Here is a 17,159-nt window from a genome sequence, read left to right as displayed (position 1 = left end):
TCCACTCCCACCCACAGTGAGGGGGAAAAGCCCCCACTCAGCTTTCGCTACAGGTGTTCAGTCCAGTTATAACTGTCCCGAGCTGCCCGCAGCCTACCTGCAAAGGGGGGACAGAGGGCTTGGCTGAAGGCCTGCCTCTCTCCCTCTTACCTCAGCGGTTGTGAGTCTCTTCCCTCACAACACATCTGCGCTCCAGTGCTGCCTCCAGCCCTGGCTTGGCCAGAGCTGTGGGGCCAGGGCCCCTCTTCCCAGGCGGGGAGGGGGAAGGAAGGGGGCCCTGCCACCCCTGGGCCCTGACTCACACACACACTCAGACACAACAGCAGACTGACTGCCAACTCTGCCAACTCTGCCAACTCTGCCAACGGTTTCCGGTTGTTGTGTATATCTAATTTTCCAGGAGCGAACAAGAAGAGCGAACAAGCTGTGATTGGTTCTTCAGGGGGAGCTCTCCTCTATCACCTCTAGGCCCCCCCGGCTCCCAAGGGGGCAAGCTAAGGCAGTGGGAAAAGGATCCAGGCAATTCTGTCCTTTACTGTCTTAATTTAGGGTGCGTAGTAGATGATGTAGCTATCAAATTTTAAGCCTTCAAGTTATCAGTTCCCTCACTCTCTAGAATATTTTATGGGATTACATTACAGCTTTGTCTATATTATGGGAATCAAAAATGCCTTCCAGTTCTCATCTCCCAGATAGAGAAGCGTCTGGAGCCTACTTGTGTCTTAAGTCTGTAGCAAGACTAGACTCAAGTCACTGAGTCCTCCCCCTTTTATGCACTCTGGTTTCCACACACATGGGAGCCCCACCACTCTGTGAGCAGTCTGGATGCACGGAGGAGTAGAATTGAAAGTGTGCTGTATTCCAAACCTGTTGAACAGTTTAGACACAATCTAAAGAATTTATGTGACTGAAGCCAAACTAGGCAGAATAAAGGGGCCCCAGTCAAAGAAGTGATGACAGATCAACCTGCTTAACTGACTTGCAGAAGTAGTGTTCGAATACACTTTTTTGGAAAACAAGCATGTAGCTGTCATGCCAGAGGGCACTCTCATCCTGGTGACTGACCCAAGCATCTTCTTCCATCTAAGACCATTTGGATTCCTGGAAATGGGGCCTACACTTTGCCTGAACTACTAAATATGACTGCCGTGAGTCTCTCTTGTGCTTTCTATTCCTCTGGCCGCCTGACTCTAGACTTCACTAAGAGACCACAACAGCTTCTAAATTTTGCATGAGAAATGATACTGAATGTGTTTTATGTGTGCTGTGAGAATACTTAACACATTCATATGTGTTATGAGCACCTAGAGAAATACTACATTTTAATTAAATCCTAGTTCAAGCAAAATAAGGTTTAAATAAGGTATAAATCTGTTCAGACTGTGGTAGTTGTAGGCAGGCATATAACTGCAATCTGCAGGCTGGGAAAATACTGAAATTAAAAAACCCACAACACAACACCACAAAACAGTAGAACTAAAGTACCCATAAGATGCTCCAGGTAGAAGAACCTACATTCTATTGAAATTCGTTATATCAGCAGCTATTTTACAAATTTAGCTCTAAAACTGTCTGGGAAATATGACAGATGATAATGAGTCTAACTAATAAATTGTCAATAAATACCTTCAAATTTGACGTATTTATAAAAATGTGAGGTTGCATCTTTCAAAACTACATCACAATATTGAGTAGCATTTCTAAAACATGGCAATGGGATGTCATTTTGTCTCCTTGTTAAACACAGTTTGGTTACTAATTTAACATTTTAATAAGTAATGCGGAAAAATAAAGCAGGTGTTTCAGTGCAGAGAGTATTTGCATGTAAAATTTGCATGTAAATTTGAGCAATAAGAAAACTTATATGTTAATAATTATTAGTAATTGATGTTCAGAAGAACCTAGAACCTTCTGAGGAAACAAATCTATATTTTTCATCTTTGTGTAAGCCATTTATTGTATTTTCTTTATTGGTTGGTATTAATGCTTAAAGCTGCTGACTTAGTTTCAGAATAATTTTTTGAACTAAATATTTTCTTGACATTTTAGAATTATGCCATGAGCTTCAGTCTTAACTGCACTGAAAAAGGGTAGAACACCTGTGATTGCTTGCAGAGCTTTTTTTTTTATGTGTGTATTTGTGTGTGTGTGTGTGTGTGTATGAGAGAGATGCAAGATCATATAGCAAAAAATTATCTTTCTGCATTGAAAATGCTTGAAGGTTTGCTATAAGATTGCACCTTTTTCAGTAAATATAAAAATAACATAGAACAAAGATCTCAAACCCTATACCAAGCTAAACCTTACTTCTGCATTCTGCAGAGTGAATTTGTAGGCTGTTCACATTTTCTTGCATGCACAGAGTACTTGCTGACACCCAGGGAATGGTAATGCAAACTGAGGAGAGATTATGGGAGAGAAGTGTAGAGGAGAAGCTTGTATTTTGCCTCACATTTATTTTGGTCATTACTTGTAATTTTCCTTGTTTGAATTCATTATTCATTAAATTCTGGAGATATTTTGGCTTTCCTTGTGTTTACCTTTTGCAGCAGTATGAGGATAACCATACCAACACTTACTAAAAATCCATCTAGCCCAGTGTCTGGTCTTCAGCAGACCAGGTGTGGGTGCTGGGGGAAAGGGATACAAGTAGGACGAGTAGAGCTGCTCTTCTGGGATGTTCCAAATACTCCTGTTGATAAAAGGGGTCAGCTGTATCGCACCCGCGTCTGACGTGTTTCAGGCATATAACCAGAAGAGGGAGCAAAACTGCCATATTTCAAAAACGTGGCAAAAGATATGAAACAAACAAAGAAACCCTCCCCATGCCCCAAATGGTCCTGGGAAAAAAGCCTTGATAGTGGCTTAAAAATAATATCTTTACTTTGTGTTATTTAAATATACTTTACTAAATATTAATGTACACATGTTTAATGTATCATTAACTGACAGTATTTTTTCTTCTATGTAACCTGGAGTATTAATGTTTTTCTGGTCTTTCTTCATGTTTTACAACTCTATTATATTTATAAAAGTCTGATTTTTAGCTAAAGGTAGGCTATGATTTTAATGAGTGCTATTGCAACACGTGTTCTGTGAGACCTTGCTTGAGTATATCTACAATTTTTATTAAAAATAAGTAATAGAAGATTCAAATCAATTTATTCCCCATATAGAGGAATCAACTAGTAAAACATTTTAAATGTAAATTTAGAACAGAATTGACTAGATTTGCAGGTAGGGAATATGATGAGAAGAGACTGCTATGGGACTAGGCTTAAGTGATTTATAGCTACAAATAATTCATGTAGCCTTGAAGTCAATTTGAAAAAAGCATTTCTGTACTAAAGAGTAACCTACAGTGCACTTTCATCTTCTTTATACTAATAACAATAATATGAAATGTTGCAGTAGCTTTTATTGCTTACCTGATGAATTCCAAAGTGCTTTTAATATATTCCAGCTGCAGTCCCAGGAAATGAAGCTCAAGGTTTAGGGTTTTTTTATTTTTTGTTTGCTTAGGGTTTTTTTGCAGAATGTGTAGTTCTGTAAGGATGATGAAATTGAAACAATAAATAATTAAGATATGTCAGAAATTTTATTGGAATGCTGTATTCATTAAAACAATGATACAAGTGATGCTCAGATAGCCATTTATGAGCAACAATTTATTTAAGGTGTTATAACATTTCCTGGCATTCATTTGTTGATTCTGCATATTATTTTCATGTGAAGGGGGGGGGGTGTGTGTGTATGTATGCACATGAACACACGTGCAAGGTGCTGTCTGTGCCTTTATATTGTCCATGCTTTGCCAGCATTCAAGACAATCTTCTAAGAAGCATTTCAGTTTTTGAAGGAAAGACGGATCATCATGTCTCAGATAAATGCCTTGTCCTCTAATGTACAGGATTATTCTGTAAAATATTCTTCTATTGTATGGAGAAAAAAATGTAGATCAACTGTTAATGTGCCAAAAAAGGAAGCTAAAAGATTATATCCTCAGATTGGCTGTGGAATGTTACTTGGAGGTCTTGGTCTGTATTAGTTAGAAAAAGACTGTGTGTTGTTACTTTTTTTCAGATATTGGATGAATCTCTGTTACATCGGGGTAGGGGAGTATCAGCACTGTTTTACTGAGGCACCCGAAGGTTTCCCTGATGTAGGAATGACATCAGTTTGGCATAAAGTCTTTGTTGCTGACTTTGTGTCATTTGAAGTTGGCCTTGGTCCCATTAGCAGCTTGCTGGTGGTGCAAGGTGGGACTGGATTCATTCCAGATATAATTTAGTACATCTGAGATGATTCACATACCATGATTTGAAGCCATTTTCTTTCACCTAGTAGAGGTTTGACACAGCTGAGAGTATTTCTCTCTGTGTGAACTCTAGAGATTGATGGCTCTTTTTAATTTCCTTAGGGACTTTGTTTTGTAAAATAAAACTTTTATGCAGTGAGTTTAGCCTTAACTAATTATTATTCTTCTATTCTTAATGCATGAGTTAAAGATCTTGAGTATCTGATTCAAAACAGTTTCTCAGCTTTTGACAGATTATCCCACAGTTTTAATGACTTCTTATTGGGCTGCTTTGTGTTTAAGAAGCACTAACCAAATCCACTTTTGATTTATTTTTCTGGTAGTTGTCACCATACATTATTAATAACACAATTTCTTTCTCAGCATTCATTGCATAAAATTAAAAATAGAAAGAAGTTCTGAGGACTTTTCATTTGCAGTAAAAGATGACTAAATTAAGTATGTCCTAATGAAAAAGTGAAGACTTTATGATAACCTAATTAAAAGTCTGAAATGAGATATGCACTGATAAAAATTGGTTCACAGAAATTTGAGGTGCCGAGATAAAAGCTGAGGGGATTTAATGAAAAAAAAGACAAATTCCAGTAAAAGAGAAAATATATATAAATGTTTCAAGTAAAGGGTAGATATGAAAAGGGCTATTACTGTTTGTAGTATAGAGAAAACAAGGGAGGAGGGAAGCATTTGCATAAGAAAACTTGTCATCATTAGCATCTGGTGTTTTGCTGCATCATCCTGTACTTCTGCATACTGCTGCACCATTCCAGTTCAAACCCTGAGCAAACTACAGTTTCTAGCTTCTGAACTGAATCAGGAGTTCTGAAAAGAACTGACTGAGAGTCAGAAAGAGGGAAAATCTGCATAAAGATGGCATGGAAATCACTGGGCTTCCTGATATTCTTCAGTATTTAGATTATTTGTTATATATCCTGAAAAAATCCCGTGTTGTAGAATACTGTCTGCCTACTTTTTGTGTTATTCTAAGTATCATCTCCACTATTTGACCTAAATTATAGTCTAATGGTATTTTTTTCCTAGGGGTGACTACTCCTTAAATGCAAAGGTAGTTTTACAGAAATCACTGAATTTTTTTAAGAAGACACTTCTGGACTCATTCAAGAAAAGGGAAGAATAAATGACATCAGTAGATATTTTATTGCTAACCATGTATTTTCATAGAGATAAAAGGAAGAATCACATTTTTTCTAGGAAGAATCATAATAAGATTTTATTTCCACACTTTTGTAACAGAATGTTCCCTTTGAAATTTCTCATTTAGTACTTACTGCACATGGTACTTCAAAGGTGATAGTTTCTGTTTCAGTGTGCATATCTGTGGAGTCATGAAATCATTATAGTGACAATTTTACTGATGCATTACTTAAAGCCTACATCTCCATCCCTTTCAGAAATCAAAGCAGCCTTTTATAGGACAGCAGCCTTTTCTAGGACACAGCCTGTCATGGGCCAGCAATAGCCACAGATAAGAAGGCTGCAGGATGCCTACAGATAACAATTTTACGTGCTTATATTTTGAATGCTAGATATCCATAAGTCTCCTTTAAAAAGTAAAATAGTAAAAAGAGTCGTAGGCTAATATGTCAATTTATTTTTGGCGGTGTAAGATAAAAACTGTTTTCCATATCTATCATATTAGTCTCCATCACTGGCTATTTATGTGACTATAAAAGTGATAACATCTGTGGGCACAGGTTGTGAGGTACTTCACATTGTGGGATCAGCAAAATAAGCAGATTCTTAACAGCCCAAAGCAAAAATGGAGTTTAGGGTATTGAATCTGTCCTGTTAATTGGTCTAGATTTGGTTTTTGCAAGAGATACCAAAAGATTTAAAACTGATAATATTATGTTAACCATCCAGTTGGTTAGAAGATAGAGAATTAAAGTGTAGAAAAAAATGTTTGGCAACCTCAGAAAGACTATCATCTTGCAACTCGAGAGAATGTAGTCTTTCTGGAGCAGTGGACACGCATCTATCCATAGCTTTTTCCCTGAGTAGTTAGATCAGAAATATCAATTTCAGTTACAGGATCCATAATCAGAAAGACAGTTTTTATTGAGTAATTTAATCTGCCTAAATTAAAGACTGAATTTAAATCAAATTCCAGATTTAGAAAGCAAATCCAACTTGGTTTTATCTTAAAAATTAATTCTTAAACATACTTTGTCAACTTTAAGTAAATATGCATTATTGTTCTTTCAGGTTTGGGTTTTTGTTTGTTTTTGTTTTTTGTTTGGGTTTTTGTTTGTTTGGTTTGGTTTTGGTGTGTTTTTGTTTTGTTTTGTTTTGTTTGTTTTTTATGTTTTGGGTTTTTTGTGTTTGGTTGGGGTTTTTTTGGGGTTTTTTTTTCATGTTTTGGTTGGTTGGTGTCTTTTTTAATTATACCTTTGCAAAGATGTTTTTACCAAAATAGTTCTAACTTCCTTTATAATTTACAGAAACACAGAGATAATGCAAGAAGCTATAGAATGTAGAGTAATAACTTTTAAAAATGGACCAAAATATTTTGTAAACAAGCCTCTGTTTTTTATACCAATTGTTAAATATCAAAGAGAGCAGAATATTTGACAGGTTACATAGATACTAACTTTCATATAAGATGTTCTGTTCCAGAATGTTTAAGATGTGTACTAATTCTATTCACCACAGGCCTCTAAGAATTAATCTGAATTTTTGCCATGTTAATGATAACACATTTGTTTAGATCAAGTTATCCCAAATGATATTAGATGTCCTATAATGTAAGTTACATAATATTTCTGATTTTTTTTTGATTTGTGCTAGAAGTAACATGGGAGGACCAGCAGAAAAAGGTGAATGGTACAATAACTGATGACAAACCATTGCCGAAAAAGAAACACCATTCTGAGACAGGTTTGTCAGGGTTTGGAAAACCACATGAAAGCATGAGACTATAAAAACACATTTCATGCTTTTGTAATGCGTGTGTGCTTGATGTACCTATTTTTTTCACTTTGGTGTGAAATTTTTAGTGTGTAGAGACCATTTAGATTACATAGTTCTGTTTTAGAATAGCCAAAATAGATCTGCTTTTGTAAAAAATTGTGTTAGAATGCACATGCATTAGAAAAGAAGTGTTCTGGCACAATATTAGACTAAGCCTGCTTTTTAGTTTTGAATTTTATTATAACTTATGTGTTTGTAAAAGCCTCAGGGATCCAAGTATGATTTATGCTGATTTTTATTTAGTTGACCAAACCAAGGTATCTACTGCATGTATGGTGGAAAAATTGTCTTCTAAAGACTTGAATCTGAAACTTTATTGCACTATCAGACTGGCAGAAATAATGTTGTGATATAATTTTTTATACAGACTGCATTTGATATCTCCATACAACTGGAGTTCTCAAATCTAAAAGAACTCTTCTTTCCTCCATTTTGAAACTGTCACAAACTTTTTTCACCCCAAACATCAAGTTCAATTATTCAACTATCTTTGTTCCTACAAATGCATAGCAATAAAATTAAACCTAGTAATAGCAATGATGATGATAATTCTGTCTTCTGCATCAGATAATGAAAGGTCTTAATCACATTAATTTATGCACTTTTGAAAGGCAAGCACACCGTAAGGTGGAAAGAAAGAAGAGAGAGGAGAGCAGGGAAAGGAAAAGGGAAAGGGATGTTTATATAGCAGGTTTCGTCCTATATTTAAAGGTTGATCCACATTTATTTGAGTGAATGGGAATTTTTGAGTTCCAAGAATACCTATATTCGATTTTGGGGTGCAAATATCTCTCTATTGGGCATATTAGTTGTCTCATTCTGATAACAACATTTATACCAATCACAGAATTTAAAGTTTACAAGATTGGCCAACTGTGTCACCTCCTAAATTAATGCTGTAGTCTCAGTTTTAGGCTCACCTACATACTGATAATTTCCAAGATTTTTGTTGAAGCTCAACTACTGTACAGCTGAAAGTGCAAGAGTCAGAACTGAAGAGCAGCAAAATCTGGCTTGACTCTAACCTAGGAATTAGGAAACCTAGCTAAAAGGCCAGACATGCACTTGCATTTCCTGTTCCCTGACTTTTTGATGCATCAGAGGAAGTTACAGGATAAACCAAGAACTGGTCATAAGAATCAGAATCAGAATGTGATGTATCTTCTTTTCCAGCTGTTTGAACTATTGCATGACAGATTCAAAGTACAATGCCTACATATCTTCACCGTTGCCTTTCCAGGTAGAGTTCTGCAGAATAATGCCTCTGCCCAGACTTTTCCCTTACATAATAGCTAAGTAAGAACAATATCTCCATCTCCCAGCTGAGGTGGGCTTAAAACTGTGATCTAGGCAGATACGTATTCATAGTTATTAGCAAAAGCTGTTTGGAGCACATTCTCCATTTGTTAGAAACAGGAGACATATTTTCTTAGGTGTCTGCTCTTGAGGCATTCTAGATTTTTGAACATGAGTGAAATCTTATATGACAAAAAAAAAAACAGGCAGAAGAATAGAAATCAGGAATCAGTTATGGACATTAAAAAGTTTTCATTTAGAAGTGTTTTGTATATTAAAACAATATTTATCTGATTTTTATCTATTTTTCCCTCTTTAACAGTACCACTGATCTCCAGTGCTGCAGGGCATACATAGAATTGGTTTGGAAAACCACAGTCACAATGCAAAATTTTGGAATGGATCCAAAGTTGAGAAAAAATTGTGTCTTGCATTCTACAGTCCTAGGTCTTTCTTTGATGCTCTTTGACAAGGGCATAAATTCTGCTCTGATTTATGTTATTAGTAATGTCTTCCATGGTATGTTTGCATGGGTCAATGATACATGAAGCAGAAGCATCTGAGGTGGTTCTGAACACTCTGCAATGGACACCAAATAGCACATACCTCTATTCCTCAGATGCTTTTCCAAACTGACTCTGTGTTTGTCAAAAAGCCCTATGTACGTAAGTGGTAGGAGTGGAGGAGTACCAGTGTAACTAATCAATGCAACTTCCAGGACAGACATCATCTGCTATTTGTGGCATGCTACTGTTCCCTATAGACTTCCCTATATCATTACAATCAGTAATTTTAAAGGAATGGTAGTCAGGACATCTAGAAGGAGGTGCCATAATGCTCTATTCACATCTAGATGTTGAGATATATTGTATCTATGACCATGATCTAACAGTGATGCAGCTTGGCAGAATCTACCTAAGGAAGCTTCAAATTCCTTGAACCTTTCCAATATGGGATTTAACCTCTGAACAGGACTGCATTTTCTTTCATTTGAGAATGCTTTAAATATTCTGTTAGCACAGAAAACAGCAAAGTGAATACTAATACAGCTTAGTCCCTGGATGCAGTTGGCAGTGTGCAGAGAAAAGCAAGCAGGAATAGGGCCACCTCATATTGCTGTTGCCATGTTTTGGTTGCCTTTCCACACAATTATTTTTCTGCTGTAGCCTGTTATGAAAGCTCATCCTGTCTTCAAGTACAGTTTGTTAAGAAATTAACCTAACCAGTCACATAGTAATAACCATAGCAGTATTATAACTAAGAAAATCTATGAGAAAAAATAGATATTGATTACATAAGTACCATGAATGAAGAACTGAGAACTGTGAGCAAATTGTAGACAGAAACATAAATAGATAATAAAAATAATTTCAAAAATCAGAAAAAAGCCCAGTAATACTCTATCAGGTGAAGCATTAATATTCAAGAAATATGCATGACTAGAAATGCGATCAGCAAACTTGTTGGCAGATAATTTAAGGACATTAAATAAAGTAGCAAAATGGTTCTTAATGTTTCAGACTTTTTAATAGAAGATGCTTCCTGAGCATCAGAAATCAACATGTTTTCTTAACAGTGCCTGTAATCTCCAAGTTCTGGTGGAATTTGCAGAATCAGTGTTCTGCATATTTCAAAGATTCACTTTTATTTATGCAAAGATTTTGAAGGATTGGAAGGGTAAAACTGCAGAATCATAGGTAAGCAGAGCATAAAAATTCAAGCTGTATTTTGAACGTATGTGCCATTCCTTTAGCCAATGCCAGCACTGTCAGAGAATACTGCATTCTCAGGACACCCCTGAATCAAAAAGCCTGTGGAATAGTTATTTGTTCATATCTAAGGTTATTAAGCATTTTTACTTTGAGCACCCACCTCTACCTCTGAGCTGGCATATGAAAGAAAGCGAATAAAACTCTAGTCCTTTAATCACATTTTCTTTGTCAATGAAAAGAAAAAAAAATAGTAAGAGCACAGCATGCAAACATTTTTACATGGTTTTGCATTTTTATGTGTAAGGTGTGAAAAGAAGTTGAAAAAGAAGCAGACTATGCATAGAGAATGTGTCCTGTACCGATAGAGATAAGGCTAGGCAGGATCCTGTTTTTCTTAAAAAGCAATTCTTTTCATCTAGTGTCATCACTAGTCTCTCTTGAACAGGTCAAGGTAATTTAAAGGGGAAAAAACACAGGGTTTAGTGTACCATGGCAGTGACACCTATTTCTGTTACCTGTCAATTGTTTCTGAAGTGTTCAATTGGTCTCACTGTCCAAAGTTTTGGAAGCTGAATGCAGTCTATCAAACTGTGTCTCCATCCAGAGATAACAAAGGTAATGCAGAAACTGCCTTCATAAGATAGCAATGAAAATTGCTATTGGTTTTCCCCTGTTTTTCCTACACTGAGACAGTAGGTTTGATGGTTATTATCTGGAAACCATTCTGTAATGCTTGCATTATCACTGGCTGTTGAAAAGATTGTAGTGTCATCAAATATCCAACTTTGTCACAGACACTTTGGATTTCTAAGGAGCAGTTGAAGAACAGAACCATGGTAAAGTGCTGACATATTTTAATAAGATTGAACAAAAGTAGACAGAATAGTTGAAATGGTTTTATACATCTCAGAATGGAATGAGGTAAAAATGGACTGTACTTATTTGGAGGGAAAGATATATTTCTGTAATATGGAAGTAAATTAAAGTTTTAAAGGAATCACAGCAATGGTAGCTTAAACATAAGAGAAAATACAAAGTTAATGTGTGCTTTCAAATAGTAAGTCTTTAGATGGATAGACTTGGCTTTCAGTTTAAAGTTGGCTTTCTGTTTTTATCTCTGGAACATTTACATACCTCTCCTGGGTGGAACTATTGTTTGACTATACATAGAAAGAATCTTTCAAAAGTAATTGTAATGTGACTAAAATTTTTAGTTTATCTATTACAAGGAAGTAAGTTTTAGTATTAAAACTGTAGTCAAAAATAATTCAAAATGAAGTGGTGTTTATTTTAAAAGAAGTTTGTAGGCAGAATTGAAAGAATGATAGATTGAAAATTATGAAAAGGGATATATGGTTAGAACTGTGAAATAAATGAGGATGGAAAAGGTAATGTAATTGTAGGACAGAGAGAGAGATATAATTTTCTTTTCAGGATTCATAATATTTCCAATCCAATGTGTAACTATAGTTCATTAAGATTTTGAAATATTACTATTTTATTTTTTCTCTCCTTATAAAATTAAAATGTAAACTTTATTCAGAGAAACAAAATCATAAAAGCTCTCTCTCTGAATTCTTCATTTACCTTATCTCTTGAGACTTATGAAAAAATAATGCAGTCTACATGGTTTCATTTGATTTAGAGAGTTCATGCTACTGAGAATATTTACAATTTCTTCTTGTATGTTATTTTCTACCTTCTTCTCTACTATCCTTATCTTTGGGTAGGAATAACACATTTTCCATACTTACTATTTTTATTTATTGTATTTTTTATATAGCTTATATTACATACAGACTATATTACGTAATTGCATAATTAAATGTATTGCTTTAGTCTTCCTGTATTTTCTTTATTCTCTGACTATATTTTTGAGCAAAAATGTCAGCATACATCCAGTATACTGCTGTGATTTTGTGTATACAGATATATTCTTTAAGATGAAGAACTAATTTAACTAGTAGAGAATTACCTCATTAAAAGAATTTAGAAATGTGGGACAGGCTCTGTATCTGTTGTGGCTTAATGTTATTAAAAAGTATTATATATTACATATACTGATTTTATTCACATCTCAATGTAGTAAAATAGTCTTTCACTCTAAATCTTATTTTAATCAATATTTGTGCTCTTAGCTATACTGCTATCTATTCTATTTGTGTCCTTAACATGGCAGAGTTTGAATGGTGTCAGGGAACATCTTTCATGAAAGTTAAATGCATTATGTTGTTCCTCGTGTCTAATCACATCCAGACTAATGGAATATATTTATGCAACATGCAGAGTCCATGGAGCATGTCTGTCTTAGAGTCTCCTCCATGTTCTAAGATAATGTCTATTTGACTGTGCTATTGCACATCTCATTTTGTGAAGAGGCCAGAAATGAGGCTTTTTGAATCTGAGACTATATCTGCAGTGAAAGATCTTTGCTTTTTAGGATAAGATGAAACTGAAATTAAGAAAACCCTTGAGGGAAAAACAAGAGTAATTAACTTACATCTCTTTGTCTTATGCTGCTTTAAGAATTTTAAATGGATGCGTTTGCCATGTGAAGTTTTTTTGAACACTGAGTTCCTAAATGCATCTCTTCAGTGAGTGACATTACTTACAATGAACAGTTCTGTATCAAAGCACGATAAAAAGATGGGACTGGGGATTTTTCAGACTTACAGTGCAATACCTGTTTTTTATTTACTTTATAAGTTTATTTATTGAGAGTTTCATTTGTGTCTAAATCTGCATATAATACCCTTGTAGGTACTAGTCTCATACATCAAGGTGAACAATTGATCCAAAAAATACTAATTCCACAGCAAAGCAATGACTATTCAAATGAAGACTACCTATTGATATGATGTAAATTTAATAGAATTTCTGTCATTGTTTTATTTCTGCATGAAATGTATTTCTATCAACAAAGATCTATTTAGTAGATTAAAAGCTACAGAGATAGAATTTTCTACCTACTATTTGGAATTTATGGCATGGCTTCTTAATTGGGAGAAAATAAGTGCTACTGTGTATAAATTAATTACTCTATTAGTACTTCCTTCTTATCATCGTTAATTAAAAAAAGGTGGTGCATTACCATACCAAAACTTCTACTAATTCATTAATATTTCTATCAATTAATGCAAAAAGGTTATAATCCATTTATCTCAAGATATGTTATCAGCTGATCAGGTATCTACAGTGAGAAGACACCTCTTATCTTATTTTTCTTCCTCTGGCTTCTATTAGAATTATTCTTCTAATATGTTTGATGAGTAAAAACCTAAAACTGAAAAGTCTTTGTTACTAAGAATGATTTTTTTTGCCACTTTGATGTGTAAATACTTTTTCCATAACAAATACTTTGCTTTTAAATATACAATTTTAAAAAAGTGTAGGTATATGTGACTGATTTCTATGCAAATACTGGTCATTTGATTCTAAAATATTCAAAGGGAACTTCCCTGCTATTCAGTCTTGTCCCACTGACATTGCTAGAAAACCTGCATATTCCAAATTTGGAAATAATGGGATTCCAAACTTGCTTTGAAAATTTATACAGAAGGATTTGTGTTAATGCACTGTATGTCTCAAAGCTGTTCATTCCTATGGATACTGAAAAAAAATAAACAGTAGAAGGGGGTCATGAGAGAGACTTCCTAATAACAGGCTTGCTATAGTAGGAGTGCCACTTCAGGGCTATAGGTATGTAATATAAAACATTTTCAGAACTATTTAAGTACTTTTAGCCATGTTTTGGTGATGCTAATGATGATTTATTTTTTTATTTGACAGTTATAGCAGTTATAGTGAGACAACATTAATATGAGCTGTAACACACCATGGAGAAGTATATCTTTGTATTTGCTTATTTGTATTTCCTACAATGGATTCATTATAGTTGCCCAGATAGAAAGATACTTATATGCCATTATCAGTCAAAACTTGACTCAACCTTAGTCAAAACTGACGGCTGCTATGCTTTCATATTACATATCTCATATATAGCACTTAAGTGTGTTTGTCCTGTAAGAAGATTTAATTGCCTAAAAATGCATTCTAATTATGTATGTTTCAACCTTCTTGTTTTTGCAACAAAGTTTTGGTACAGTCCTGGCATTTAAAAGTAGATGAAAACATAAGCTACCAGCTGTAGTATAAAATTGTTTAAGTATAGAACATAATGGTTATCAGATGAAATTTAGTGTTGTCTTTAGCTCTGTTGATTTATATTGATTATTCTAATTTTGCAATTTGTCAATGTTATCTCGATGTTGACTCTAAAATGCAGACACAATTATAGCTGGTTTTTGTGGTGTATGAACTAACCTAGTATCTGCAGCATTAATGAATTATGAGCAGTGTTTGTGACTCATTAACAAACTGCATGCTAAGTTTATAGATTTTTTTCTTCTATTTCTGATGATTTTTGGAAGAAAGCATTTGTTCTCCTGGCAAGAGTAGATTCACAGTTCTTTGTAATTATTCTTACTTTTCAAAATGAATTCCTCCCATTCTTTTACTGCAAATAGATTTTCAGTACAGAGCATGACACTGTCCCTCAGATGTTCTCCATGTCTGAAATAGCAGTGTGTTTTTGAATGTGAAGTAATAAAGTAAGTAATGAGGTAGTTGCTTCGGCATTTAACTTGCATGCATTTGCAGTAACTTAGATGTCTGTGAGATGAGAGTAACATTTGGTTCTGAAAAAGTGTCCTGAATTGACCATGAGAGTTAATAGCTACACAGTCTCTTTTCCCACATTCTGTACTATGGGCTTGATAATTTTGCCTTTGGCAGAGTGTTACAATAATGCAGTCCTTTCCAGAGTGTGTTATGTGGATTCTGAAATTTCTGAGCTTGTACATACTTTTGGAAAAAAAAAAATCTGTCTTTTGCTTTGCATACTTTCAGCATAAATTATGATAATTTAATAATGAAAAATCTAGTAATAGATGTCCCATTGGTGACATTAAACTGAGTGCTCAATACTTGAAAAAGAAAAATAATACTTGCATTAAAATAGATAATATTCAAAAAAGTTGAACAGTCATGAACAAAAGTATTTATTCTAGTTAATATACCTTTTACTATCCAGCTTTTTCTTCAGCTTCATTGCAAGGATTGATTTTGCTGTCAGTTATAACTTTTATTATTTCCTCAGCTCCTCTACTAACTCTGTCTTTACTGTTCTTTTCCAACAACAGTAGTTTAACCACTTCTTCCTCAGCTTTCTTTTTTTCTTCTAGTGTCTGTTATTTTTCTTCCCCACTTACTAACTCTGCTCTGCAGACTTCTCTCTAAAACAATCTTTGGCCCTTTCCCTCAGTGTCAGTTTTAACCTTCTGAATACATCCTCTCACGCCCATCTCCTTTGTCTATGTCTGTACATTACACGATGTGATCACAGAAGAAGCGGAATCATCAAGGAGAAGAAACTCAGGTCTGTCTCTTCTACTGCTTTTCTCTGTGTTATTTTTTTCATTTTACCTTTTCTATGGATTTTATCACAGCTCACCTCACATACTTTTCCCTCTCTTCCCCCTCAATAAATTGGCAAAATATTGGCAAGCTGTAAGAACTTAAGGTTAAGATGCTTATGTAATTTTTATCACCTATAAATTATGTACTCTATAAAAAGTGATAAAAGGTAACCGATGACGCATATGCCATACCTTAAGACTTTAAACTGAGTTGATTTCTATCATATCAGTTCTTATTCCTGTCTCAATTATCTATAAATTAGCCTTTAAGCTTCCAACTAGCACATGAAAATAATCTATAATTTGTTTTATCTTTGCATTTGCATCTGCCACAAAAACTGCAGAAACTCTTATATAACTAGTTATTTTTGACCCCGGGGAGGATATAATTTCAAAACTGAATAATTTTAGTAAGTTAAATTCCAGGCACTGAAATTTCAAACTTAGTTTGAAATTAGTTTCTTTGAATAAAAACTATTTCAGTTTTTATGTAAAACATAAGGTTATGATAACGCGAGAGCAAGAAGACCCTAAATACGTTGAAGGAGCTCTTATTTAGCTGTATGAGGATTTTATGTCATATTGTACATTATTTCTGATTTCTTCTTTCATATAAAATTTTCATCTGCCATTTTATTGAATTTTCTATGTACTTCATACTACTGGCAGAGAACTAACATCCAGCAAAGCATCCTAGCTCTTAAAATGCAATAGTTGTTCACATTTCCCTGCTCATTCAGTTGGGGTGTGTAGAACAACAATGAAATTCCCCATATTTAAGTTAAATTAAGTTCATCTATAAAATTTAAATCTTACAGTTATTGGGTCAAAGCTTTAAATCATTTCTTGTGCCTCTGCTATTATCCCAACAAATTAGAGAAGCCACTTAAATGCAATTTAGGTTCAAAAATCTGTGGAAGTGTTGGGGTACATTGACTGGTCCATTAAACTTAGGTGACATTTAGTCAAACACTTTTGTCTTTTCCTGCTGTGACTGGCTCCTTCAGAATTCACTTTTACCTTTCATACTAATCTTGTCCTAATCAGAGCCAGAGATTATCTTTACAGAATCTTTCAGATGTTATTTGCTGTGGTTTTCTTATTAAATAAATCTCAAGATAGAAATTGCTTAAATTACAGGGTAAAAAATGTTAAGCATGGATTAAAAAGACAAAGAGTAGTGTGTTCTGGATTTTCTCTTTTGTAAACCACTATTAGGAATTAATAAATTATACTGTAGAAAGACTGTGTTTACTTATCTTGTGCTTATGATCCTTTCTCAGTCCCTGTGCAGTGACTGCAAGTCTCTTTTATTACAAAAATGAAATCAGATGATTGGGTGACCCATTTCGTATCTGTTCATAATAA

The 17,159-nt window shown here is 34.5% G+C and overlaps 1 protein-coding gene across 28 annotated transcripts in view; it reads left to right on the top strand.

Moving 5' to 3' along the window:
• The window catches only part of RIMS2 (regulating synaptic membrane exocytosis 2), a 388,249-nt gene that overhangs the window by 263,630 nt on the left and 107,460 nt on the right, over positions 1-17,159 (top strand). For 17 of the 28 annotated variants that reach the window (XM_018077725.3, XM_029959221.1, XM_029959226.1 and 14 more), the window contains one exon: positions 15,719-15,751. The exons of the other annotated variants lie outside the window; for them this stretch is intronic. In XM_018077725.3, the coding sequence (XP_017933214.1) occupies positions 15,719-15,751 (33 nt within the window). The remainder of the gene's footprint in view (positions 1-15,718; positions 15,752-17,159) is intronic. 28 annotated transcript variants of the gene reach the window in all.

The sequence above is a fragment of the Manacus vitellinus genome, unplaced genomic scaffold (genome assembly GCF_001715985.3).
Source record: "Manacus vitellinus isolate BGI_N305 unplaced genomic scaffold, ASM171598v3 scaffold_1_pilon, whole genome shotgun sequence".
NCBI classification, from domain to species: Eukaryota; Metazoa; Chordata; class Aves; order Passeriformes; family Pipridae; genus Manacus; species Manacus vitellinus.
The sequence above is the reverse complement of the archived record's forward strand: the minus strand, read 5'-3'. Positions and strand labels throughout refer to the sequence as shown.